Raw genomic sequence first — 27,471 nt, 5'->3', positions numbered from 1 at the left:
TGCCCAATGGAGGTGTGTGCGAGAGCCCTGCAGAAGGGAGGAGCTCTCAAGCTCAGGGGGCTGGAAGCAGGTAAGCAAGGAGTCGCGGGAGGTGAGCTTGGAGAGGTCAACAGGGCCATGCATGGGGGCCTAAGGGCACAGAAACAAGTGTGGGTTGCACTCTCCCTGTGTGAACAGCACTCCAGGGACTATGGAGACCCAGGGAGAGCAACCAGGGGCCAATGACACCTGAGGACAACAAATCTGTTCTCTCGTGGACATCCGGAGTCTGCCGAGTGGCCCTGGAAAAGTCCTTCCTCCCTCCTGATGATACCAAGGTGTCTCCCCTCAGGGGCTGTGGCAGAGACCTACCTGCACGATGCCCAGGGTGGGGCGGGGGACTTGGCCAGACTCAGGCTTGCAGCTGGCCATCTGCTCTGCCCCCCACTCTTTTCCTCCCCCTGCTGGGCCACCTTCTCCCCTCCCTTCCTGTCCTTGAACATGACCTAGGATGTCAAGGACCAAGGGCAGGTCCACAGTCTGCTGGCCATGGGAGCCCTACAATCCCTATCCTCTCTCTGGGCCTTGGCTGTGATTGGGCCACTGCTCTGGGCAGCCCTGACTGGCTCGGCCCTCTGGTGGGCGTGTCGCTGGCTGGCTGCCCCCCAAATCTATTCGGAGCCTCTTCCTCCACTGGTCCCCATGGTCCCTCGGAAGTCTGAAGAGGCTCACAGACTTCCAGATTCCTGCCCCTCAGACAACATGAGGGTTAATGCCCTCCACTGTTTCCCATAGTTTAAAGGAAGGTACTGACCACCTGGACAGGCAAGAAATGGAAGACAGCCCCTGTCCGCCCCCCCACACCAGCCTAGTGCCGCCTACCCAGGGAATGTGTTTTTGAATAAGTGATTGTACATGAGTGAATGAATGATGGCTATAGTGGGATCTGTTTGGAAACATGATGGGGCCTTCATTCTTTCCCAAGTGGACCAAACCCTGGCTGGGAAGTCTGCTGGGGAAGTCCACGCTGATGTCTTCATCTGGTCCCCAGCCAAGGCCACCCCCTAGACCCCTCTGTTCTCTGACTTTCCCGCAGAAAGATACATACCTGTAAGGATCCCAGAGAGGAGGTGTGGGGAACAGGGCTGCTCAGAGGCCCAGAGAGATCTGGATATTTCCATTCTTATATCAAAAAATAAAGAAATGCCCAAACTGGGTTTCAGAAACTGTGGTATATTTTAAATGTTTACATTTAACAAATGAACACTTTTAACACACGTACACAAATATAATCGTGCCATTCACAGGGTAATTACAGTGTTTATTAAAGAAAAACCTTAGTTCGAGGCAGGCTCCAGGCAGTGCGGTCCAGAAAGGGGACCCAACTTTGGAATTGGATGATGAACGGCTCCTCTCAAATGTGTCTGTCTCATTTGGAGGGAGCAGAAAGTGAAACCTTAGGACCCTCTGGGGGTGTGCGGTCCCGGTCCCGCTGCCTGTTCTGCCTGGCGTCTTATGATGAGTTCTGTTGTGGGACGGTCCCCCTGCTTCAGAGCAGCGGCCCCAGCCCCACCGTCCCCACGCCCACCCTGGCTTGAGGTGCCGCGGCGCCACCTCCGGCCGGGCCCACCCCCTGCTGCCAGGGCCAGGAGCGTGGGCTCAGGGCAGGAGCGTGGCCTCGCCTCCTGACCCTGCCGGGGTCAGAGGACAGAGGGCGGGGGACCCCGGCAGCCAGGACAGGTCAGAGGCCGGCCTGCGCGGGCCCACGGGTCCCGTGCGCGCCATCCGGCGGTCGGGCAACTCACCGCGCATCACGCCGGGAAGCAGGTTGGAAGACTTGTCCGTCATTGGTTTCTTCGGGAGGAATTGTGTTGAACAATAAGGAAGTGGTGAGATCAAGTGGAAAAGCGTCAGTCCGACCCTTACTAGCTGGGTCTCCTTGACAAGTTACCTGATTCCCTCTGGGCTGCAGTTGCCTACTCTGTGAATGGTCACACTGCCGTCCTCGGGCTCTTGAGAAGACTGAGCGCACACATGGGTTTGGTGAATGATACCCACTGTCCGGATAGACCCCATTTCCACTCATCAGTTGGGAGACATCTGTGTTGTTTCCACTTTTTGACTTTTATGACTAATGCTGTGAACGTTTTTGTACGGACGTGGGTTTCCATTCTCTCAGGTACACACGCAGGAGTGGGACTGCTGGGCCACAGGGTCACTCTGGTTAACTTTGTGAGGAACGGCCAGGCTGTTTTCCACAGCGGCCGCGCCCCTGTGTATGTTCCCAGCAGCATCTGAGGGGTCCAGCCGCTCCGCGTCCTCACTAGTACCTAGTCTCTGCCTTTCTGATTAAAGCCATCCTAATGGGTGCCACGTGGTGTCTCTCCACGGTTCTGATTTGCATTTTCCTAATGACTAATGATGTTCAAGTATCTTTTCATGTTCTTCTTAGCAGTTTACGTCTTTCTCGGAGAAATATCTACGCAGCTCCTTTACCCGTTCATAAATTAGGTTGTCTTTTCACTACTGAGTTGTAAAGGGTCTAGACACAAGTCCCTTATCAGATGTATGATTTGCCCAGATTTTCTCCCGTTCTGTGGGTTGTCTTTCCACTTTCCTAATAGTGTCCCTTGAGGCACAACATTTTTTACTTTTGATGAGGTCCAGTATATCTATTTTCTTTTTTTTGGTTTTGTTGCTGTGCTTTCAGTTATTTTTCTTTTTGATTTAATTTTTTGACTATATAAACATGGACCTGATGCTCAAGTTACAAGGGATGCTCAGACCAGCCTCGCCCCCATCCCACCCACCTGCTGTAGGGAACCATTAAAATTAATTTCCAGTTTATCAACTGTGTGTTTATTTTTGCAAAATTTTAAAAGAATGTAATGTTATTTTCTCTTCCATCTCATACAAAAGGTGGCATGCCACAGACACTCGCGCTTTTCTTTCCCTCACTAAGGAAATCCGGGAAATGGCGTCCTTCTGTTCACTGAGCTTCCTTGCTGTGTTTTAGGGCCACGGCGGCCCCTCATGTGGCTGTGCAGCAAATGGCTTAGCGAGCTGATCCCCCACTGAGGGTCACTTGGGCTGTGTCCAATCTTTGCCTGTAACAACCCATGCAGCAGTGAATCACGCCCTTTTGTATTTGTGGAGGTGTATCCTTAGGACAGACTCCTAAAAGTCGGCCTGCTGGGTCAAAATCCGAGACAAGGAGTTCTGTCGGAGAGTGCCGGTTGCCTCTGTAGGGCTTTCGTGCTGTTTATCCTACCAGCTTCCACCAGGAGGGCTGCTTTCCCACAGGTTCAAAAAATACCATGAATGAATGTATTGTCGAGCTTTGGGATCTGTGCCCACCTGATAGGTGAGAAAATGTTCTGTGCAGCTTTTAAACTTTTTATTAAGATTTATTTATTTGAGAGAGAGAGAGAGACCAACGGGCGGAGCAAAGGGAGATGGAGAGAATGTCAAGCAAACTCCCTACCGAGCATGGAACCCAACTCGGGGCTCGATCCCATGGCCCTGAGATCACGACCTGAGCCGAAATCAAGAGTCGGGTGCTCAAACTGACTGAGCCACCCAGGCATCCCTGTTCTGTGCAGCTTTAAAAAAATCAACTTTATTAAGGTGTAATTTGTGTATAGTAAGATGCACCCATTTAAAGTGCATAGGTTGGTGAGTTCTGACAATCTGCTGTCACCATAGATTAGTTTTGCCACGTCTACATTTTACATAAATGGATCCATAGGGTATGTAGTCTTCTGTGTCGGGCTTGTTTGACTCAGCACAATGGCTCTGAGACGCATACGTGTTGCTGCACGTATTTGTGGTCCATTCCTCTGATGGTGAGTAGTCCCCATTGTGTGGCAATACCATTCTTTGTTTCTCTTTGCCTGCCAATGGCCATTGGGATTGATTCCAGTTTGTGCCTATTATGAATAGAGCTGTTATGAATATACTTGCACAAGTCTTTTTGTGGACACGTGCTTTCATGCCTTTGGGGTAAAGAGGAGTAGAATGGCTGCTTCATATTGTATGTTTAACTTTAGATGTCACCAGACCTTACTCCCAAGTGGCGATGCCAGTTTCTGTCCCTACACAGCACTACGTGCGTTCCTGTTGCTCCACACTCTCACAAGACCTTTGGTGCTACTAACCTTTTTTATTTTGGCAGTTCTAGAAGGTACAGCTTGGTGTCTCTTTGTGGTTTGCATTTCCCTGAGGACTAAGGATGCTGAGCACCTTTTCAGGTTCTTACCATTTTATTTCCTTTTTTGTGAAGTGTCTATTCACATCTTTTGCCCATTTAAAAAAAAAAGTTACCTGTCTCTTTATTATTGAACTATAGTAATTCTTTGTATATTCTGGCTACAAGTCCTTTTTATATACACTGTGAATATTCTAGTCTCTGGTCTGCCTTTTCATTTTCATAGTGGTATCTTTTAGAGACCAGGAGTTTTGATTTTTGTGAAGAGTCAGTATTTTTTCTGCTGAGTATTTGTGTCCTGAAAAATTTTAGCATTTCTCTTATTCTGAGCAGCTGAGCCCCTTTTCTTATGTTTAAAGGCTGTTTGCCTATCTTTTTCTATGAACTCACTGTCCATGTCTTTGGTCTGTGAATCCTTTTATTGGTCTTTCTCTTCTTGATTTGTAAGAACTATCTGTATATTAGGGCGATTAGCCCTTTATGGGCTGAAGTGGTGTTTTCTCCCACTTTGTTGTCTTTCCAACTTTGCGTGTAGTTTTTTCTGTGCAAAATTGCACACATGTGTTTTCACATAATCCACTGTATCTGTTTTATTGCTTATAGATTTAAGGCTATAGGCTCCTCACTCCCAGGTTATAAAGGAATTCACTGATGTTTGTTTTGTATGGTTTCACTGTCATACGTTTAGATCGGTTCCATTTGGAGTGGATTCCGATGTACAGTGAAGCATGGAATCAATTTTATCATTTTGCAAATGGCCGTCCAGCTGTCCCTGTATCATCTATTAAAAAGTCCATCTTTTTATAATGGTTTGAGATCACCTTCCCCAGACCTTTATCATTAAGATACTAAATCTCCATATGTACTTGGACAGAACTCTTCTGTTGTTTCTGGACTCATTTCGTGCCCAGGGCCCATCTGTCTGTTCCCATGGTGATGCAACCCTCTTCTAAGTTGTCAGCTTTATGACCTGCTTGAACATAGAGCAAGGGAACCTCCTCATTATTATTCTTCACAAAGGTTTTCCTAGATATTCTTGCTTGTTTATTTTTTCCCCATAAACCTTAGAACCAGCTTGTCTAGCTCCAGAAAAGATACTTGTTAATTTTTTTCAAATGGAGATTGTGGTAAATTTCTATATGAACTTGGGCGGACCTGTCGCCCTGTGCGCTTTCCCCCTTTGTTCCAGTGTACTTTTCACAAGGCCCTGGCAAGGACCGTGCGGGGCTGAGCTGACAGGTTTTTTTCACTTGGATGTTATCCATTTCATGTAGGTTTATTCCCTAGGAATTTCTCTTTTTCATCGCTCTTACAATGGGTTCTTCTCTGTTTTCAAACTAGCTGCTGTTTGCATATATGAAGGTGGAATTGGTTGTCGGTCATTTTATACCTTGCTGCCTTATTGAATATTGTCTTTATTCATCTCAACATTTATTTTCTTGGGTTTTCTAGGTGCGCAAAAAGAGACCATTTCTCTCTTCCTTAGGGTATGAATATTTTTAAAGCTGTGTTATATATTGCCAAATCTCTTCTTTTGAAAAATATGGTACCAATTTATGTTCCTGCTGGAAGTATTTTGCCACTCCCTTGCCAGCACTGAGTATCAACATTTTTTAAATCTTTGCCAGTTTAATACAACCTTCATTCATTATGAAGAGGACATTCATGGGCCCTCTTGTCCGCCAGGCGCTATGAGGGAGGCTGAGGACACAACCCCCCTCCACACCCCCTAAGCCTTATTCTAGGGTGAGATGAGACGAAAGTTTGTTTTTTTTCTCCTCCAGCTTTACTGACAAAAAATGTATAAATTTAGGTTTTACAAAGTAGTGACTTAATATACATTATGAAATGGTGGCCACCGTGAAATTAATTACCATATCCATCCCCTCACATGGTTAGTGTGTGTGTGTGTGTGTGTGTGTGTGTGTGTGTGTGTGTGTGTGTGTGTGTGTGTGATAACACTTAAGATCTATTCTCTGGGCAGATTTCAAGTATATAGTATTTTTAACTATAACACCATGGTGTACATTGGATCTCCAGAACATACTCCTCTTACAGCGGAAGGTTTGTACCCTTTGGCCAGCATCTCCTCGTTTCCCCTCAGTTCCTGGCAACCACCCATCTGCTCTCTGGTTCTCTGAGTTCAGCATTTTTAGATTCCACCTATAAGTGAGATCATGTGGGAGTTGTGGAGGCTCAAGCTTCTGGAAGCTTTACAAATAAGACTGCTGCCTTCCTGGGCCCAGCCGATAGGAAAAGGACTGACTGTCCTAGTGGAGAAACCCAATTCAGGCCCAGAGAACTTTCTGGAAAATCCCTGAGCAGTTATATAAAATCCATTATCCACCCGCCCCCCCTTTCTGTAGAGTCCTGTCATAGTAAGCCTTTCGGGTGCCTTGCTTGATCCCCTGCACAACCTGGGCAGTGCCAGGAGCACGAGGCAGAGCCAGCACCCCTCCCGCCCCGCGACCCCCACCCCGTGTGCAAAGGCAAGGCCGGGTGCTGAAGACCCTACCTCATCACTGGGCTGCAATAAAATGGACAGAGCCTCTGGAGCTCCTGCTTTTCCATAAGGCCCTGCTCTGGGCCTGGCCCGCCCAGTGTCCTTTGAAAAACCCTATCCGTTCACAGAAGGCATTGCTTGTTGACACAGACTGCCCGGGCCCTGGCTGGCATCTCTCCCACCCCCAGCAGGTTATAGCCCACCCCCGGCCCTGGCGCCACCTCCATGCAGCCTGCCCCAGGCAGCCCTTGTTGTTCATGTAACCTTTTCCCGCACACCTGTGCTCCCAGCTCTGCACCTGACTGGCTGTGTGATCCCGGGCAAGCCATCTTCCCTCTCTGAATTTGTCTCCCTCTGCACCTCCCAGGCTGTGGTGGGGTGGGGGAGGGGGTATTCGCATGGGCTCTGCACAGCTGCAGCCGTAGCATGAGGAAGGGCCCCACCAGTGCGCGGGTGTTGGACGACCAAGGGAGAGAATGGATGAGCCCCACCAGTCCACCCTCCGGTAGCTGACTTTGCACTCGGGTGGTCTGAACCGGAAGATTATCACATCCAGGGGCTCCTAAGTGCCGCCTCAGCTTGGGATGCAGCCACCCTCTCCTACCCCCCACCAAACCCCATGTGAGGGTCCAGGCCCTGGAATCTATTTCAAGCCATGCTCTGGAGCCCCTGGGCCCCGAGAAAGGCAGGGCCTGCCTGGCCTCACTCAGGTCGCCGGACCCCAGCCCAGGCTCCTACCCACCCCTTCCCTGCTCCTGCAGGCAGCTGATCTTTGCTGGTGCCATCCCACCCTCGTATCTTGGGACAGTAGGGTGTATGAAAAAAGGGGGGTGGGTGTGAGAGGCACACTCACCACCAGCCCCTGGCCCAGGCAGCTGGGACCTCAGGATAAAGGAAATTTCCTTCTCTATTTATTTTCCACATCCTTGACTTTGAAAGCCAAGCTGGTGTTGATATTTACCTTGGCCGGGCCTCCCCATCTCCCCGGGCCAGCCTCGTGTAAACATGATGTTCCTTCTCTCAGCTCTGCTAGGGCTGAGGTGGCCTTTTGCAACCAGTTCTAGGAATTTTGAAAGTCTGAACGCGTAAGTTCAGGGACCAGCCCCCCAGGGAGCCCAGGGTGCGAGGAGCCCCAGGGGCCTCTGTGCTGGTGTCCGACTCCCTCCCAGGGATTCAGGCGGAGGGCTGCAGTGGAGGCGGCAGCTGGGCGGGGCCTCCGGCCTCCTCACTCCTCTTGATGGGTGACGCCGTGAGAGCCCCGCTGTCCCCTTACGCCGCCCCCGTGAAGGTTGGCCCCAGAAGTCTTGGGCTCCCTGAAGACACAGAGGGACAGAGGCAAGATCTGGCTGTCTCCCCTGGGGCTGGTTTCCCGAGGGACAGCCAGCTCATCCGTGCTTGTCCAGGTGTGCCATCTGTAGTCCGTTCGGCACCTGGAGCACGGCTGATGTGCCGCCCCAGGGCTGGGGAGTGTGTGCACAGGCCAGAGTCCCTGCCCTGGGAGGCCCTGAGAAGGAGGCGATTAGAGAGAAAGGATGACCTGGGGCAGTGGTCAGGGCGGCAGAAACAGGAGTGGGCGGGGCTGGTCGGGGCAGGGATGGCGGCTGTGCCGTGGGCGTCGGGAGGTGAGGGATGCTCAGACTCCCCGTTCAGATCCCAGCACCCCCGCCCCCAGGCTGGCCGCTGTTCGCCAACTCAGCAGTGAGGCCCGGGCAAATGACTTCCCTTCTCTGTGATTTGCTTTCATTATACAAGAACTAGGGTGTCTCTGTCCTTAGTGACAAGGGCGTTGTGAGGTGCGCAGTGTGTCATCTGCAAGTGGGAGCCGTCATTTCTTTTGCTTGCTATCACACCACCCAGATGTGAGGCCCCCACCAGTGGGCGCCACCGGGCGGCTGGACACTGAATGTCTCCCCCTTCTCCACACAGATCTGGGACATGAGCGACGATGAGACCGTCTGATATGGCCCACCCTTGCGTGGCTGGCTTCTCCCTGGCCGCCTGCTGAGGAGCCCTCGGTTACTGGAGCCGGACTGCCGCCCCCAAGATCGGTGATTCTGGGCCCTGCGCTCCTCCAACCTTTGTGGTCTCCTCCTCTGTGTACCTTGAGGACCAGGGCCCCCTCTCCACTGCCCAGGAGCTTCTGGGGTTCTCCATTTCTTATGATTCATGATCTTACCAGTTCTGAGCTAAATAATAACCTTGGCTTTGGCATTGCCATTGATCTGGGACTTGGTTCCCGCCACGAGTTCTTTTTTTTCTTGTTAAGTGTTTTGATAGTCAAAACTCCGGGATCCTTCCCACCTTGGCCCCCATGGGGCGGCAATGAGGACAGGGAACAGTCAGCCCAACACACCAAATGGGGAAATGAGAAAGCAGCTCCTTACGGCAGCCACTGTGGGGGGGGGGGGGGGCAAGCAAGAGAGTCCCTGGGCTGCCCTGCAAACCCCAGAGAGGGGGGCCTCCGGGCACCAATGCAGGCTGACGTCCTTGTGAGCTCCGTCAGCCTGGCCTGCTGGAGAGGGAGCGACGTGCAGGACAGAAGGGCCCGCAGTCGTCCTACTGAACCCAGAGCTCCACTACGGACAGAGTCTGCCACCCAGACAGTTCCTCCACCTCCTGGCCTGTCCTCAGCTTTGGGCAAAGCATCTGTGTCTCCCTGCTCAGGGGAGGAAAGAAGTTTCTGCTGCTGCCTTGAGCTGGTGGAAGGGCCCAGGAACAGGTCTCAGGGCCACATCCTGGTAACGGCCTGGGTGGGAGCCCCTCCTGCCCCGGAGGAGGCCTCACACCCCCAGAGCCCACTCCTCTGCGGCCAAGTGAGGGAGGCGCCTTCCCTCCCGAGGGCCCTCAGCGGTACCCAGAAGGCCCTGACTGCAGTGTGTGGTGGCACATGGTCCGGGACGCCCAGCGCTGGGCGTGGGCACTCAGGAGGGGGACGCAGCCTCTCCACACTTGTGTTCTTGGGGTGGTCTCTTCTGCCTCAGGCCCGGGACCCAAGTCAACAGCGAGGCTGAAGGCGGACTCAAAGGGTGGGGTTTCCACGGGTCAGGTGGTAAATGGGGCTTCTCATGGAGTCGGAGCTACAGCCGCGGGGCGCCCCCCCGCCCCAGGCCCATGGGTCACACGCACAGCCTGTGGTTTAAGAGCACTTTATTATTGTTCTTAAGGCTACTTTTAAGTACAAAAAAAAGATGGCCTGCCAAACCTTTTTTTTTTTTCTTCTTCTTCCAGGAAAAACAGGCCACAGAGAATGGTATATTACAGATTTACAAACAAGGAGAGAACGGGCAGGACGCACCGCGACGGCGTGGCTCTGTGAAGAGCTCACTGTGCTCCTCCTGAGGCCAGGGAGTGTGTCCTTTCCCGGTGAAATGTTTGGTTTTCTGCCTCCCCGCGCGCCCGGGGCCCCTCGAGGGGCCCGCCTATCCCAGATAGGCCAGTGCCGGGGCCGGGCCCGGGGAGCCCGCCCTTCGCAGAGCCCGCCGCCGCCGGCCGCTTCCCGCCGCCGCGCTCAGTAGCCTGGAGCAATAACAAACTAGTGGCTATTAAGGCAGATGCAGTGTTCTCATAGAATAACTGTGTTCCTGCACTTTTACAGACAAATCTACGACAAAAAAAAAAAAAAGATCAACTTTTTTTTCCAAAAAAAAAAATGAATGATTACAATGGGAAAGGGGAAATTAAATAGCTACATATCATTAACAAATTAATTGTTCTTCAAAAAATACCTACAAATTTCTCTGTACATTCTTTACGCACAGCGTAATGATGGTCTTAAAGTTACCTATATAAAAAAAGTGTTCTCACCGATTTTTCCTACAGAAAATATAGGGGCCCGAATGCGAAAGCCTGGAAGCCCAGTTACGTGGGGGTGAAATGTGTGCAGGGGCAAGAGGAGAAGGGCTTTTCTTCCGCCTGTGGAAAGACCTGCAGCCACCCTGGGACCACAAGAGCCGATCCGCTGACCTTTCTGCCCAGTGATGATTTTCACAACCAGCTAACCTGTATTTTTCTTATACTCAAAACCAGCCTCGAGGGCTCCCGGGCGTCCACAGCGCCTCGCAGGGGAGGCAGGCACTCCTGTGTCACCTGGCCAGGCGACTCTGTAAGCCCTCTGGTGGCCTTCTGGAGGCTGGAACGTGGCAGGCGGTGGGGGGGGGGGGATAGAAATGTACGTTTACCAAAAAGAGGAGCAGCTGTTGAACATCCACAGCTGTGTCCGTCATGCTTTCTTCTTCGCCTAATTTCTAGTTAGTAGCTATTACTCTAGCAAACGATAATAAACGCAGTGATAACTGTATAAAGTCAGAGGAATGTATACTGCCTTGGCCCCAGCGTATGAGGAAGCACAGAAAATACCGTATCACAGATTGTCAGTAATCTGCTGTTCAGCCAAGAGGGTGGAAAGGGAGCAGTTTCTGCATGGAGGGAAGTTGGAAGACACAAACCCCAACTCCCCTGGGAGCTAGTAATAAGCAGACAGGGGATGCAAAAACTAAATGTCAGCCGGCAGCAAAAAACTCCAGCATCCTACACTGCGGCTGACCCACAACTGGCCTGCCCATCTCCAGGGCCTGCCAGCCCCACACTACTCGGGAGTCATGTGAATATCAAACACAAATCTCAAAGAGTACAACTGTACCAGCAGTAAGTATATCTAGGACTGTAACTGACAAAAATAAACTAATTCTGAAAAGAAGCTAGTAAGAAGGTTCTTGTTTACTAGATCTATACAATTAATAGAAACCAGCTATTTTTCTCCATTAAAACATGCATCACGTTGAAAGCACTATAGAATCCTCCAACCTCAGCTCTAGTCTAACAAACTGCAGTGTTTAGGAAAGGGAGAATGCCCGTGATTGGTAGAGTCTGCAGTCCAGTTGCAAGCACCTGAAATCTAGAGAGAAAGACCTATAACCTGTATGAGACTTCCCCTTCCAAAGCTGTTTTGTCTAAATTTAAAAAAAAACAAACAAAAAACACACAAATGGTCAGAAATGTCATCCTTAAACCCTTTGTTTTTCAGCAGTTTGCCCTCAGAGTACTAGCATCTCACAAAGTTGTCCGGCAGGCAACTTTAGCCCTCCTCCAATAGTGCAAATCAGACGCGACAGTTCTCTGTTCTCTTCAAGTAGACGCACGCACGCACACGCACACACGCACACGCAGGCCGGACCAAACACGCAACGGAAGCTAAGCCACACACACCCCGGTCTCGAGAAGCAAATTAAAAAGCACAAAGCATTTGGGTCACCAACGTCATGGCTTGTGACTGAGAAAGCGTGCGCCGTGGAGTCCTGGCCCCCGACGGGGCAGCACACCTGCATCAGAGGTTTCTTTGGTAACTGAGGCAGGAAGGCAGGACACTACGTTAGCTCTTCCTCGTGCAGCTCCTGCTATGGAGTTTGAGGGCCCCCGGGTACGAATACCAAGCAAGTACAAAAACAGAACAAAAATCCCAACGACATGGTTTTTGCGAATAAACCACCCCTCCCCTCCCCTTTCCCCCACCCCACCCCAATTTTTTTGTGTGTTTTTCCATTTTTTAAGCACTGACTGTTCAAAGCTCAGGCAAACCATGCAGATTGACATCTTGTTCAAGGGTGGCGCTCCCTTCACGAGACCACGGAGGGGGAGTGACTGTGGCTGACCATGTGCGCAGAAGGGCTGGCAGGCTGGCCCCTGCGCGAGGCCGACTCAGGGCTGCTGGATGCGCCGTCCTTGGCCGCCTTGATCTGAAGCCACGTGTCACCCAGGGCTTTGGCAAAGTGGTCGTCCACGGAGCCCGTGATGGACACCGAGTTGGGTGCCGGCTCGGGCTCCTTGTAGTTCTTGCCCAGGCTCCTGCGGAAGTGCTCCTCCACCACGGGGTCGCAGGTGGCAGTGGCTGTGGGGGAGCAGGACAGCGGCCGATCAGAGCTCTGGGGACAGAGGGCCCGTCCCCACCCACCCTGGCTCGGCACTTGGCCAGGTCTCCTCTCTGAACCTGTAACATGGCAGCGTGCCCGCCTGGGCGAGGGATGAGTTCAGAGAGAGAACATGGCCTTAAGATTGGTAGATCTTGTCCCAACCAGAGTTTCCTCCCTGGAGGGTTCTTCCCTCTGTCCCACTCAAGACAGACACAATGCTCGCTGCATGTGTCTCATGCTCAAAACAAACCTCTTTCAACCTCAATAAAACCTAAGCTCCAGGGGCTAGCTGTTCTGTCCACCGCACGATGTAGAAGGAATGCAAACACCCCACGTGAATCACGGCCACCACCCGCCCCACGCGCATGGTGACTTGGTGACTTACAGCTCGGGGCCCTCCGGTAGCTGGCCGGCCCGGCCGCTGCGCAGCCACTGTGCGCAATGGGGCAGTGGGAGAGGTTGCAGTTGCGGGTGCTGGCCGAGGCGCACGTGATCACCGATGGCCGGTTCTGGGGAGAAGAGGAGGCTGCGGTTAGCTCTGGCTCGGGCGGGCGGACGCGGGGCGGTGGCACTCACCCCAGCTGGTCACCCCAGTCCTTATACACGTGCCACAGCTGTGAGGCAGAACGAGTCTGTGTGTCCCTTCACCACCACGGAGGGCACTCTTCCCGCCTGCGGGGAGCCAGGGGCCGCCATCCATCGGGTCCCAGTCCTCTGTGCAAGGCCCTCAGCAGTACTGCCTCCACTACTCTGCTGCGAGCCTGTCCCGCAGCCCTTCCTGACAAGAGGCAAAGTGAAGGCCGGTCCATCTGCCGCCCAGAGTGACCTTGCTAACGCACAGCAAACTCCCAGCGAGTGGGCCTCCGCGGGTGTGTGAGGAGCCTCCACAGCTCCTGCGGTCAAGTCCCCAGGGCAGCCCGGTCCCTGCCCTTCTCGGCGTGTGCCCTATAGCCCAAGGGCTTCTCTGAGCCCTTCCAGTACCCTCCCAACACACTCCCAGTTTTTGCTTAAGCTAAAGACAGCTCAACTTGGTTTCTATTATGACCACACAAATCCTGATGGAGATGGAGACGCAGGAAGTACATCCAAGTATGAACTTACGTGCATCCCACCCCTGGCCCAATTTGCTCTGCCGACGCACACTCCTTCCCCACGACCACTGCACTGTCTGCCTGGTAAAAACTGTTACTTGTTCAACCATCACCACCTCCCCATTCAGCAAGTCAATCATGCCTTCCAAGTGCTCCCAGAAGACCCCAGCACCTGGCTCCCCTAGCTGTGCACACTTCAGAGCAAGGACCAAGAAGCGTTTCTGGAGCCCCAGACCTCGGCAAGTATCCAGGACAGAAAACACCTGTAAATCAAACAGCCTCCTCAGGTTCTAGCCAGAAAGACATCTCCCGACAGCGCCAGAGACAAGGTAGAGGAGGATGTGCCTGGATTTCCAGGAAAACCAGAGGGGAGCTGGCTGAAGGGCCCCCTCAGAAGGCCCAAGCATAAGAACAATGCCGATGTGAGGGCAGTCAGGGTTTCTCTACCTCTGGCCTCTCCTTTAAAGAGTTCAATCAGTAGCCAGGATAAAGACACAAAAGGCTTGCACAGCAAACCTTCCCATGATGGGAAATGAACAGGAGTGAAAAACATGTTCTGTGATAAAGATCCGGACCTACAAGGATGGGCCGGGACGTGCTTGAGCCTAACACCGAATTACTCCCATCGAAGATGGGGGAAGACGCGGCTCAGCAGCAGCATGTAAAGGAAAAATTGGGGGTTTCATTACTAGCTCAACACATCAGCAACGGGAATGGAGTGAGTGTGACCCGTCACAGTGTGGACAAAAGTGGTGCAGAGAGAACGTGGCTTCGAGGCCAGGTCTGCTCCCCACATCAGACAGCACCTTCACCGCTCACCTCCACTCCTCCGCGGGTGAGACGGGAAGAGTAGCAGCTGAAGAGGGGGCTGGAGGACCGCCCGAAGGTGAGAGTTTGGGGCCAAACCTGTGGTGGCAGGGGTCCTGCCCTTCAGGGCTGGTCTTGCTATCCCTGGAGGGCAGCCTGCAGCCTGGAGCCCACCTTCTGAAGGTTCTTTTTAACCCTGACCCTGAGCTCTCCCTGGCTCCCCTCTCGTAGAATGTGCCCTCCATCCATGAGGTGGGGCTAAGGCGGCCATGTCCATAAGTGACCTCTGCCCCGTTGGCCAGGCTAGAAATCTGACCCGGGCGTGGGGCCAGCTACTAAGCCAGACTGAGTTATGAGATTCAGGCTGACCTCAGAAGTCAGGGGTGGTCACGCCAGGCTGGCTGTGTGGCTGAGAAGCAGAGAGAGAAGGGGACGCAGAGACATGGACCGGCACAGAGCCAGGGGAGGGAGGGCCCGGCTTCCTCACCAGCCCTCCCGGGCAAGGGCTGGCCCTTCCTTCCTGATCCTGCCGTACCCATGACCCCGGGCTCCCGGAGACGCCCCAGGTCCTCCCAGTAAAACTCCCTTCCTTTTGTGCTTCTGTCAGCTCAGGCTGGTTTTTGTTCCTTGCAACTAAAGTCCTGACTGATGCAAATGTCACCAAGTGGGGGCCTGTCTTGGGGAAGGGGTCATGGAAGGTGAAGAAATGTAAAGCATCAGAGAATGAATTTGGGGAAGCTCAGAATAAAGCTAGAAGAATCAAGTCAACGTCCAGCCTAATGTCAGCCACTCGGGACAGAAGGTGGCCCCTGAGCAGGGACCAGCAAGGCAGAACCTGGGGCAAGCGTGGGGATGCCGTGAAGACATTCTAACCTCACTCCTGGTAGTAGTGGGTCATCTCCAGGAACCCCCTGGCCGGGGACGAAGGAGACGCTGGGGACAGACACATGGACAGCGGGCTCGGCCTCTCTCCTCCCTACAGCCCAGCCCAGGGCGGCCTGGCGGAGCGCTCCCGGGACGGGCCACACCACCTGCCCCCTCGGCCGGGCTGCAGCGCCACACACCCACCTGGAACCGGCCTCCCGCCTCCAGATGGTGAGTGTGGGGAGCTCCGTGGCCCAAACTCCCCCGCCACACCCTCGCCTTCCAGATGGCGAAAACGAAGGCCAGAAACGAGTAGCCTGCTGGAGCTTCCGCAGGCAACCCGCGGCAGGGCCAGGCCGAGACTGTCACTCACACCCCACTCAGCCCTCGCCCCGCCCCTGCTCTGGCTGCACCCCCCCACCCCGGACCCCCGGCCAAGGCCGCCTTGGGGAAAAAGCTCCCAGAAGAGAACCATTCTTGTTACTATGTACCCCTACCCTGCATCTCCTCATCGGCTGCTGTCCTCAAAGCCACTCCCGCTGGCTCTTCCATAGCTTTCTTTAGGTCACACCATCCCCTCAGAGCCGCCATCACAGAAACATGAAGCAGGTGACACTTTCTGCAGCCTCCCCAGACATGCCCTCTCTGGGAACTTTCCCATCCCAGTTCCCATAGATCTGAGTGGGAGGCTTGCCCCGCCCGCCCTCCACCCAGCGCTGTGCCGTTGCTCCAGGAAGCCCCATCCCCATGCCTTCCCTGGCTCAGAGCCGCAGCCCGGCAGGCACCCCTCCCCACGGGAGCCACCCTGACAGCGCGCCGGTGACACCCACCCCAGACGGCAAGGCCAGCCCGGTACCTGGCACAGCACTTGGTAACCGTCCGAGAGGAAGCTCAGGCTCCAGTGACCACCCAGGCCATACCATGCTGGCACAGGAAGGAGCTCGATGAAGGGTCCCCAGGGCCATAAAACACATGCTTCTCCACCAACCCCGGCCTTGAAGTTTAGGCCTGGGCCGCTGACACATGTCAGGGAAGCCAAAGCCACTGTACCTGCCCTGGGAAAGCTATGAACTTATTCCACGGCCACTGGCTTTGTTCTCCATCCAGGAATCCCCTAAGAACTCAGGTGGGAATTCAAGGTCCTCAGCCCTAGAAAACCCGCTCAACAGCCCCACAGCACATCTGACGGGCCAGGGGCCCTCTTGCTGGACTGGGCAGCCAGGCACACTTCGCAGAAGGGTTGGGGAGAGCATGGTGAAAAGAGCCAGGTCACTCTGTCCAGTGGCACACTTCTCACACAGCAAATACGACCAGGATCAACCAAAAGACCCTCAAAGTCACAGAAACCCTTGCTCCAAGCCAACACTACAGCTTCAGAGACAGCTGTTCTGGGCAGATAGTTCCAGGGGTTTCCGGGAACTTCCTCCCCCAAGCCACCATGGGCTCAGAGACTGAACTTCCCAGTGGAGGCCCCCCCCACCCCATGCCCCATCGAGGGACTCCTCACAGCACTGGCTGAATTCCCTGATCCTAGAAACCAATCTCTGATGCTTAAACACCCTCTCCTTTGGCCTCTGAGTGCAGCTCTCCTGCACGCACCCACCTCCGTGACCAGACTGTGAGCTCCTTCCAGGCTGGCACTGCATCCTACACGTGTCTCTGTGTCTCCAGGGCTTTGCAGCGCCCCAGGGCACAGTGCGCACTCCGTGAATGGAGGGGTAACTTGGCCCCCAGTTCCTATCAGAGTAAGTGGCTGTCTGCTACTGGATAACTGGTCTCCGCTGGACAAAAACCCTGAGTGCCTCTAGCTTGCCTGACCAGCTTCTAGCATCCTCCCCCCCGCACACAGTAGGCACCTACCCAGTTTCGTTAAATGAATGAATGAAACAAATGGAGATGCCTGGCTCCCACACAGGAAGCACAACGGCTCGTCAGCCTTACTGGGACCCCAGGCACCAGCACCCCCTCTCCCAATGCCCAGAGCCCGCCCCCAACAGTACGAGAGACTGGATCAGAGCCGGGCAGGGGTGCTGTCGCGGCGGTGGGGGGCTGCAGGGAAGCCGTGCCATGCACAGCAGCAGAGCCCCCAGCTGCGCCCAGCATCTCCTCGGGACACGGCACCTGCCTCACTCACTGTCCGTCAGTCTTCAGCAAACGCTGACCGGGGACCTATTGGGTCACAGGCCCCAGAGGTTCACAGAGAAACACCATGGGCTCGGGCAGGGATTCCAAACCTCGATGCTAATGCTTCCTTTGAAGCATTTCCCCAGGAGCCCCACTTTTGAAATACTGTTGTTTTTTTTTAATCAAGCAAACTGTGTTTATTAAGAATTTAATTTCCTTATTTTCCTTTAATAAAAAAACATCCCTACCCGCTAATCACAGATTCCTCACCAGCAGGAGCTAATAACCGCTCTGACCACTGACTCTATAGGATTCCAGCCCAAAGCAAAGGAACCTGACATTTAACTTCGTCGGTGTGACCTTCTAACAGGTAAATGCAGGATCTTCCTTGATCCTTCTAGAAACAGGATCGCCGAGGAAGACTGCTGAAAACAGACTTCGCCTAAACCAACCCTGCCTTGTGCAAAGACACTAAGCCCCAGAGAGGTTAAACGTCTGGTCCAAGGCCGTCAGGCGTGGGAGGCCAGGCCCGTGCAGGTCTCGGTGGCATTCGGTAAAAGGGTCCGTGCTGCCACCGCTCCTCCTTTCTCCCAGCGCAGAACTGAAGCTAAACCCACCTCTCCCACCACCTCCCTCCTGGCCCTGAACCCTACGGACAGGGGCATACCTGCTGCCGCTCTGCTGGGGTCAGCGTGGGTGAGATGCCTGCCGGCCTGCTGGCGTCCATGCTGTTCTTGGTCAGTGCTAGTGGCTGCTCCAGGCTGAGGCCGGGCAGGGACGCGAACAGCTGGCCGCCGTGCAGGCTCACGGTGGGGGCCACGGCGCGCTCGATGGGGCTGCGGCTCCGCTCCCGGGGGTCTTTTCGGCAGTCTCCGTTGGCAGTCTTGCTCCTGAAAGAGGGGGAAGAGCGCTCAGACGGGAATACCCGGCATGCCCCAAATGGCGAACGGGATGCCGGCCCTGAGCCAGGCGCTGCACGCTCATGATGTCACAGAGTTCTCCACCGCGTGGGGGATAAAGACTTAGCAGTGTTTCCGTTTCCCGAGGCTCAGGTCAAACAGCTCACCAGGAAGCTGAGGAGCCCCAGTGCTAACCCAGGTCGGCGTGACTCCAAAGCCCCTCGGTGGCACCCTCACCCGGCATCCCCCCCCCGCCCCACATCAGAGCCCTTCTATAATAAACTCCACGGGCTCGGGGCCTGGAGAACTAGCTGGTGTGCTCGGGGCTGGCTCGGCTGGACATGGATCTGCCATTCAAAAGGATGAAGAGAACGATGACGCAAAGTCACCAGACACCTCCTATGGGGTGGATCCTGTTCTGGGCCTCCAGCAGCATGAGCTCTCCAGATCTTCCCGAAAGCACAAAGGAGATGCCAGAGCTACCTTTCCAGGGGACAGAACCGAGACTCAGGGCAGCGGAGCCACGGCTGGTAAGGGGTGGCATCCCCGCGGCTCTACCATCCGGAACACACCAGCCACAGCAGTCAGCTTCAGCAGAGTCCCGGAGACCGCCGCCGCATGTGTAGCGCTTGGCAGGTGCTGTGGGGAACACGGACGGGGCCGCCAACACCACCCCTCCCCACGACCTGAGTGACCTCAGCTCTGCAGCATCTGCTAGAGAACCGGTTGGGCACAGCCGATCAAAGACCAGGAATGCTGGTTCGGCTCAGCTCCCTCCTGCCCCGTTTATTGCAAGGGTTCCTTCTGCCTCGGGTCTTGGCCCCTTCCATCCACCACGGTCTTTGCTGCCGGCACCTTCTTTTTCTCATAACAAATGAGAAGTCTTTTAACTAGAAATGTGGCAGATAAAAATTTCAGTGACTTTTCTTTAAGGAATGCAAGTTATTCTCAGAGTCCACAAGCAACCATTCTCTTGCCTCAGTGGACAACCTGTTTTATAGCAGAGACGCCTAGGCTCACGCACTAAGAAACCCAGAGAAAGCAAAAGTCACAGCCTGCCTCGCTGCCTGTATAAGATAAAAGGTACGTTGGAATTTTATACACACGGGCAGGTGCAGGTGTGCAACGGGCACGCCTTCTTCCATCGTAGGCTCACGTGCCCTTGTAGGAAAGAATACATATGGTCCCGTGTTCCCTTTGCCCCGTCCCCCCAGTGGCTATGTCTTGGAGAACTTCAGTGTAACACCACAGGCCAGCGACGGACAATCGGCCAGCCTGACTCAGATGTCCTGCGTTACTTGTATTCCTCCACCACGACCTTTCTATAAAGCAGATCAAACCACATCACGCCCTTAGTTACCATTCTCAGTAGCTCAGCACCCCTTCTAGGCCTTTCCCATTCTGGTCCTGACCACCTTTCCACCCTCACGCCAAGCATGGCGCTCTGTAGTTACAACAGTCTTCTTGCCATTCCCCAAGCAGACGTGCCACTTTCGGCCTCTAACCGTGTGTCTGTGCCCCCCCACACACACAACCCACTCACTGCTAACCGTGCCCGGCCCCTAACCGCATGTGTCTGTGCCCCCGCCCCCCGACACACACACAACCCACTCACTGCTAACCGTGCCCGGTGCCTAACCGCGTGTGTCTGTGGCCCCCCCCACACACACACAACCCACTCACTGCTAACCGTGTCCGCAGCTTTACCTGCTGTGCCCTGGATCCCTGAGCGCCCTGTGCACACCTTTCATCAGGAACCCATCACACCACTATGAGCAATGTCTTCATCTCTGCACCGCCCCCCGACTTCCCCGGGGGCTTCTGGGAGCGCATCAAGCCTGCACACCCTGCACCCTCCTTGCCCAGCATGCCGCCTCGTGTGGCAGGCCCCCCGGGACCACGAGCGAACACAGAGAAGCAGCACACGGGTGACCGGGGCTGGCCACGGAACTGAGGACGGGCAGAATCGGGAAGATGTGAGGGCTGGGGAGCCAGCTGCAGGGTTGTTCGTGCCCTTCGGACGGGTGCCGAGCCTGGATCAACATTTCCTGCTAAATATACGTTTCATCACACTAGGAAAAGGTGACATCATCACAGTCCCCATCCTCAGTATCAGGTTTCCTTCTCAAGTTGGATAAAATACATTTGACAAGGTACGTAAACTGCCCCCGACACAATCTGCCCGCCGCCCGCCAAAATGAGCTCTGCGGAGGCCGCTGAATGGACCGTAGGACTGATGAGCTTCCCAGCCCGAATCCGCCTCTGTCCAAATCAGACTCCGGTTTCTCAAGCAAAGTTAACTGAGCCCCAGTTTTGTGAAGGCTACAGAAAGGGAGATACAGCCCTGCCTTCTTGCAGGCTCGTGACCCAAGGGGCAGCTATAGCACCAGAGAGCCAGACAGGCCCTGGATGGAGGCGGGATGCTGGAAAGAGTCGAGGGATGAAGAGCCGCCCAGGGCTGGCAGGACGGAGCAGCCGCAAGCTCAGGCAGCACCTGTCTCCATCCAATGCCAAAGTCACCAGCACACACATAGGGCAGCACCCATCCCCCGAATCTGATGTCCAAGCGGCACTTCAGTATTAGTAGAGTGCGGTGATGTGTATGAACCCGGCAGAGCCTTGGGACAGCCAGACACGGCCTGGGGACCAGTAAACCACACCACAGGGGAAAGGGACGCCCCAAGGCAGCAGTCCATTTGGGGAAGGTCCAGTCGACCCCGGGTTCGACGGGCCGGCAGGCTGCTCGGCGGGACTTCCTCAGCGAGGCTCCGTGACCCTAGCTGTGTGCTACCACAGCTCTAGAATTGTCTCAAGGCATCCAGCTAACAGGGCAGAGGTGAAGAGAGGCGAGGGCCATACTCACAACCCACGCCCCCGAAGACCTGCTCTGCACCCACACTGCCCCCAGGAGCAGGGGAAGAGGACTTTGGGGAAGGTAACCTGAAAAGCGGTCAACTGCAAGCATGACGCAGTGGGGCCTCACAGATCAGACAAGACACTGACAAACACAGAAAGAAAATGTCTGAAGAACCTGGTGTTCAATTTTAGTAAAATTATACATTACTCAATTTTCCAGCTCATTTTCCTGGTTCCCGGAGCTTAAAGACAGACACTGTTTTCCATGTTTCCCCCTCCTCCAGTGAATCATAGCCCAGGCTCCACGGTTTCCCGGAGAATCATGTGCTCACGGACAGTAGACAAACCACACGCTTCCCACCCGGGAGATCCAAGCCGCCCCCGTTCTAGTTAAAGACAAAGTCTGCTTATGAAAAACCAACTGCAGCCCCGTCGGGGCCCAAAGGGCTTCCAGGTGCTGGGCGGCTGACTCCCGGGACCCCGGCCCTCGCTGGGAACCCGCACTCACCCGGGGGCGGCACCGCCACTGCCACTGTTCGAGGACAGGAAGCAGACGGGGGGACAAACGTGGAGAGGAGGTAAAAAGGAGGATGCCTACTGCACGTTCCTCCAGGACACAGTGTCCCAGGAATGCCCTCTCTGAGCCGAGAAGCCAAGTGTCCACGGTGTCTGGGGGAAAGCGCCGTGAGACAGCAGAAGAATCCATCCATCACGTGAAAAAAAGTGCACTGTGTCCATCTGTATTCTCATTAAAGTGAGGTTTTCCTGCCCTTAAACAGGAGCTCAGAGTTGAAAGCAAACCCTTGGGAAGGTATTACTTGTTATTCTGGAGCCTCAGCTGAACTCCATGAACTACTGACAGCTATTCAATAAACCAGTATGAGCCTGAATTCGGCCAGCAGGGGAAGGGCTATGGGCAGAAGCCATTTTAGTCAGTGCTTTCGAGGACACATTCTGGGCCCCGCGCCTCCCCCCGCCTGCCGCCTCGTGCTGCAGGTCTCTGGGCCCAGGTGAATGAGGCAGGGCCCAGTCAGTCCCTGCGGGAGCAAACTGAAGGTGTGCCACGGCCTCCGCATGCACAACAGTGGGGTGCAGACCCCGAGCAGTGGTGAGGCCCCGGAGCGGGGCAGGGGACCATGAGGGGAGGGTCAGAGCCAAGACACAGGCCTCTCCCCAGCACAGTCCTCCCGCTCCCCTTCACTCCTTACTGGAGTGGTCGCCCTCTGGGAACCTACAGGACAGTAACAAACCTTCACGGTCCAGCACAAACAAGAAAAGTAAAGTAAGGGGGCTCCTGGGCAGCTCAGTCGGTTAAGTGTCTGCCTTTGGCTCAGGTCACGATCCTGGGGTCCTGGGATCGAGCCCCGCATCAGGCTCCCTGCTCGGCGGGGAGCCTGCTTCTCCCTCTGCCCCTGCCGCTCCCACCACTCATGCTCCCCCGCACAACTGCACACGTGTGCTCTCTAATAAATAAAATCTTCAATAATAATAATAATAAAGTCCGTAAAGCATTTTTAATTTTAAAAAGCTTCCTCAGACAACATACTTAATGCCAGTGAATGCTACACTTAAAAATAGCTAGAGGGGGGCGCCTGGGTGGCTCAGTCGTTAAGCGTCTGCCTTCGGCTCAGGTCATGATCCCAGGGTCCTGGGATCGAGTCCCGCACCAGGCTCCCTGCTCAGCAGACCTGCTTCTCCCTCTCCCTCTCCCCCTGCTTGTGTTCCTGCTCTCGCTGTGTCTCTCTCTGTCAAATAAATAAATAAAATCTTTAAAAAAAAAAAAATAGCTAGAGGGGTGCCTGCCTGGCTCAGTTGGAAGAACATGTGACTCCTGATCTTGGGGTTGTGAGTTCGAGCCCCACACTGGGTGTAGAGATTACAAAAAACAAAATAAACTTCTCTTAAAAATGGCTAGAATGGGGCGCCTGGGTGGCTCAGTTGGTTAAGCGACTGCCTTCGGCTCAGGTCATGATCCTGGAGTTCCGGGATCGAGTCCCACATCGGGCTCCCTGCTCAGCAGGGAGTCTGTTTCTCCCTCTGACCCTTCCTCCTCTCATGTGCTCTCTCTCTCTCTCTCTCATTCTCTCTCTCAAATAAATAAATAAATAAAATCTTTAAAAAAAAAAAATGGCTAGAATGGCTATATGTCCACCTAATTGGTTTTTACTAGTATGAGTTTTGTTTTGTGCACTTGAAAATATCCTAAGAAGGGGTCAACAGGTGTCATCAGAGAGCCAAAAGGGCCCAGGGTCCAAAAAAGGTTTGGAGGGAGCCTGTGGTATGGCTGAGCCACAATGTGGAAGGAGCACAGGTCCCATAGAAGAGAGCCTGCCTATTACCTGAACATTCATCCAGGACTATTATGTGAGCAAAAAATAAACTTCTGTTGTTTTAATTTGGGGATTTATTGTTAGCAGAGCATAGCCTACTTCATGCAAAGACATTGATCCATTGATTTGTAGCATTTGTTGTTACCCTGGGGAAGTTCAGAACCAGACTGATATTTGTTCTGTGTCATTGCCCCACTTTATGTAATCCTCACTCCCTCCATTAAAAACAAGTTTTGGGTTTTTTTTAAACAACAACAACAAAAAATGGCTAGAATGGTACATGGTATGATAAAAATGCCTGACCAGAATTAAAAATAATAATCATTTTTTAAAAACAAAACGCATCCCACAGCCATTACTAACTGAGTCTCTCGGGTTTAGAATGGGGTAGGTGGTGCTGTCCCAGTTTTACAGAAATGAGGAGCATGATGGTGAAGATAAACACTTAGCCAAGGATAGAGGTAGAGGCAGAGCATCAGTCAGACATACCGACTGCTCAGCCATCCTCTCCCCTATGAGAGCCCCTCACCACCTCCTGCTCCGCCCTAGGCTTCCAGGAGGTCTTCCCCCACCCCCAGACTGCGAGGATGGAGGGAACAGTGGACACGCGCAATGGGACCAGCCCTCCATCGTGTCAGCCTTGCTTTCCAGTCGGCCAGCTCCACGGGATGCTTTGGAGGGCCCCACACACCCCATGCTCTGCCCTCTCCCAGCACCCCGGGTAGGGCTGGGCACACGGTGGACGTTTAACTCTTCACTGAATCACTGAATAAGTGAATTATTGAAGTACCTACATTATGTGTGCATCCAGTGAACAGCATCTGTGGTGAATGAGAAAGGAATTAAAGAAATTTCAGAGACAATTCCCAGCAAGAGAGACTTTCTGAAAAAGCAGAATTTAGGGAGCATTTAAATATTGAGAATAAACAGTAGTGAAATGTTTTTTCTCTGTAACTACCTTCCCCATTTTTTGTCCTCCTGCCCCCCCCCAAATGTCCCCTAGGTCATCAAACACCACCCCGCTTTCTCCTGGTGAGCAGGGTAATTCACGGCTTCCTGACAAGCAAGAGGGCACTTGGGTGTGTCCCCAAGACACCCCATCAAGCCTGTCACTCCTTGGTACCAACTGCAGACAGGAAGCAGAGGGGTGGTGACACCACCAGGACACCGTGGTGCGGAGGGAAGGCAGAGACCCCCTCCTGGGTTCAAGATGATGAGCTGTGTGTCACAGGCAGGAAAAGCTGGGAAATACTGGCATTCACAGTGCCCCAAAGACACAGAACAATTTGGGACCTCTGCTTCAATCACAAACATGTGCTGGTCAGCAGTGGAAAGGGGACAGAGACTGCCTTGACTTTAACTGTGGGGAGACACTGTGTTGCATGTGACCATTATCATCACTTGACAGTAAGAAAAAAGCCAGAGCCCTACCACCATCAAAGGTCCAAGGGGACCCAACCTGCGCATGAAGGGCACTGCAGTCGGTGAATTACGCTGTTGCACTTCTATCCACCCACAAAACCATGTTCCCCCACGAGCTCCCCACAAAGGTACCGTCCCTCTTCTGCTAGCTCAGATTTCAAAAAGCAACTACATGGAACCAAGCCACACACCTATTTGCTCTATTGCATGACATGTGCAACCTACAGTCCCAGTGAGAAGCGTATACCACTGCAATGTTGCCCTTAGGAAGTAGTGTCCAAAAATATAATGAACTCAAAGTCAGGGAATTCCTCCATTTACCCTGATTATCTTTATTATCGTGAACTATCATTTATTGAATGTTACACGCCAGATATTCTAGACCTTACTGTCTCATTAAACCCCTCACTACACTGCAAAGTATCATCCCCGTTTTACAGGGGAGGAAACTGAGGTTCAGAGAGGTTAAGTAGCTCATCTAAAGTTGCAAACAGTACAGTACAAGGATTCTAATGTCTAATGTCTATGTGACTGGCTCCAAAGCCTTTCCTTTGCCCCTTTCCCTCTCAAGAGAGAGGGAGAGCAGCAGGGAAAACGACAAGGACCTGTGTACCCACCACCCAGGACTGACAGATGAAATCACACATGGTGTTCGCTTCTGACCTTTTCTTTCCTCTTACGGGAAATGCTGGCAGCAATCGATGCAGCAGAAAGCGGCAGACACGACCGAAGCCCTTCCTTCACGCTCCCCCTGCCCCGGCTCACGTCCCCCCTTCATCTCCAGATGCACCGCTGTTCTGTATCTAGGGGGTCTTCCTATCTGAGCTTAGGAACTCTCACCACAGAGGAGTCTGTCTATAAACACCACGCGGCACATCTTGAATTTACATTATGGCCTCACACCGCACGTACCGCCTTACGACCGCACTGTCGTACCGTCATCCTGCTTGGACCATCATCTCTGGTTTGTTCTTGTCCACCATCCCATGGTGCTTCTGTCCTTTCCATCCTGGCAACAGGGGTTTCTGGGTGCCTCTCAGGTAGGCATCTAGAAGTACGCTGCTGGGTTGCAGAGCTTACCACCCTCTGGACTTCAGCGGATGTCGCCAAAACCCTTTATGACATAGCCGTCCACTCGGCACCGGCTTAGCCAGCGGTGCGTCACCGGCCCTGGCGACGTGCGTCCTCCACGATGTCCGGCTTTGGCGGCCTGTGGATTTCTGCCATTCTTGTGGCATGGAGTCATTCCTCCTTGGTATTTTAACTTGCATTTCTCCAGTCACCAGAGCAGTTGAGCATATTTTCATACATCTATTGGTCATTCTATTTCCCACTATAAATCGCTTTTAATTTGTTATGGGTTGAACTGTGTTTCCCCCAAAAGATGTTGAAGTCCTAATCCCCAGGACCTGTAAATGTAATTTCATGTGGAAAGAGTCTTTGCAGATAATCAAGTTAAGATGAGGTCATGAGGGTGGGCCCTAATCCAATAGGACTGGCGTCCTTATAAAAAGGGGGAAATTTGAACAAAATGGCAAAGGGGAAACGGCACGAGAAGGAGAATGCCATCTACAAGCCAAGGAATGCTTGAGGCCACAAGAAGTTAGGAAAGAGGCAAGAACAGATCCACACTCACAGCTCTCAAGAAGACACCAACCTTGCTGACACCCTGATCTGGGACTTGTAGTCTCCAGGACTGGGAGACAATCTATTTCTCCTGTTTGGGCCCTTTACTTTGTGGTACTTTGTCAGGGCGTTCCTGGGAAACCAGTACAATTTCCATGGCTTTTCCCCACCATTGTTTTATACTTCTTTATTCTCCACAATGTTTTTTTCTGCTTTATCTGTAATTAACAAATCCTGCCCCCCTGCGAATGCATGAATGTCTTCATGCTTCATTTTCAAAGAGGCTCCTAAGATCCAATGGACCTTGTCATGCATGCCTGTCATTAGGAGGCATAGTTAATGAACACCAAGAAATGACGACACAAGTTGAGACAGTGTATGTGAGGCCAGGCCTGCCAGGGAGAAGCTGGAGGGTTAAGCTGTCCCCACTTCACTTCCAAGAGCAATTCAGGAAGCCAGGAAAAGGCATCCCCAGCTGCCCCCACATACAAGAGGGAAGACGCCTGTCAGCCAAGTTATAATCCAAAACCTTTTGGCTCAGTAACATTTTGGACAGATGACGGCATAAATGACCCACCAGATCTTTCCATCATTCCTGCACTGATGGGCCCATCAATAACCAACCCCTCAAGCCCCTGGGCCAACTGTGAGTACTGTCCCCCGCCTTCCTGCATCAGTGCGTGCTTGTGCAAGCCGTCTGGGGCGCCCGCCACCATGCCCTTGGAACACGGAGGGAACCAGAGCTGAGAGGTGGAGCGATCACCCAAGGTCACGAGGCAGGTACGTGGTGAGGCAGGGACTCAAATGAGGCCAACCCTTCCTCTTCTGCAGAAATGGCCTTCAGGGGCTTCAGAAAC

At 53.4% G+C, this 27,471-nt stretch overlaps 2 protein-coding genes across 5 annotated transcripts in view; one reads left to right on the top strand and one right to left on the bottom strand.

Annotated features, from left to right (window-relative positions):
- Positions 1 to 8,910, top strand: part of ATG7 (autophagy related 7) — a 232,300-nt gene extending 223,390 nt beyond the window's left edge. For all 3 annotated transcript variants that reach the window (XM_028101770.2, XM_028101772.2, XM_028101771.2), the window contains exon 19: positions 8,616 to 8,910. In XM_028101770.2, the coding sequence (XP_027957571.1) occupies positions 8,616 to 8,648 (33 nt within the window). In that variant the 3' untranslated portion in view covers positions 8,649 to 8,910. The remainder of the gene's footprint in view (positions 1 to 8,615) is intronic.
- Positions 8,911 to 12,219: 3,309 nt separating this feature from the next.
- The window catches only part of VGLL4 (vestigial like family member 4), a 134,571-nt gene continuing 119,319 nt past the window's right edge, over positions 12,220 to 27,471 (bottom strand). For both annotated transcript variants that reach the window (XM_028101783.1, XM_028101782.2), the window contains exons 3-5: positions 18,149 to 18,371; positions 12,981 to 13,104; positions 12,220 to 12,573 (exon numbers count right to left, since the gene is read on the bottom strand). In XM_028101783.1, the coding sequence (XP_027957584.1) occupies positions 12,302 to 12,573; positions 12,981 to 13,104; positions 18,149 to 18,371 (619 nt within the window). In that variant the 3' untranslated portion in view covers positions 12,220 to 12,301. The remainder of the gene's footprint in view (positions 12,574 to 12,980; positions 13,105 to 18,148; positions 18,372 to 27,471) is intronic.

This window comes from Eumetopias jubatus, unplaced genomic scaffold (assembly GCF_037043125.1).
Source record: "Eumetopias jubatus isolate StellerSeaLion01/CBP00866 unplaced genomic scaffold, mEumJub1_p1.0 scaffold_1, whole genome shotgun sequence".
In the NCBI taxonomy this organism is placed as follows: Eukaryota; Metazoa; Chordata; class Mammalia; order Carnivora; family Otariidae; genus Eumetopias; species Eumetopias jubatus.
The sequence above is the reverse complement of the archived record's forward strand: the minus strand, read 5'-3'. Positions and strand labels throughout refer to the sequence as shown.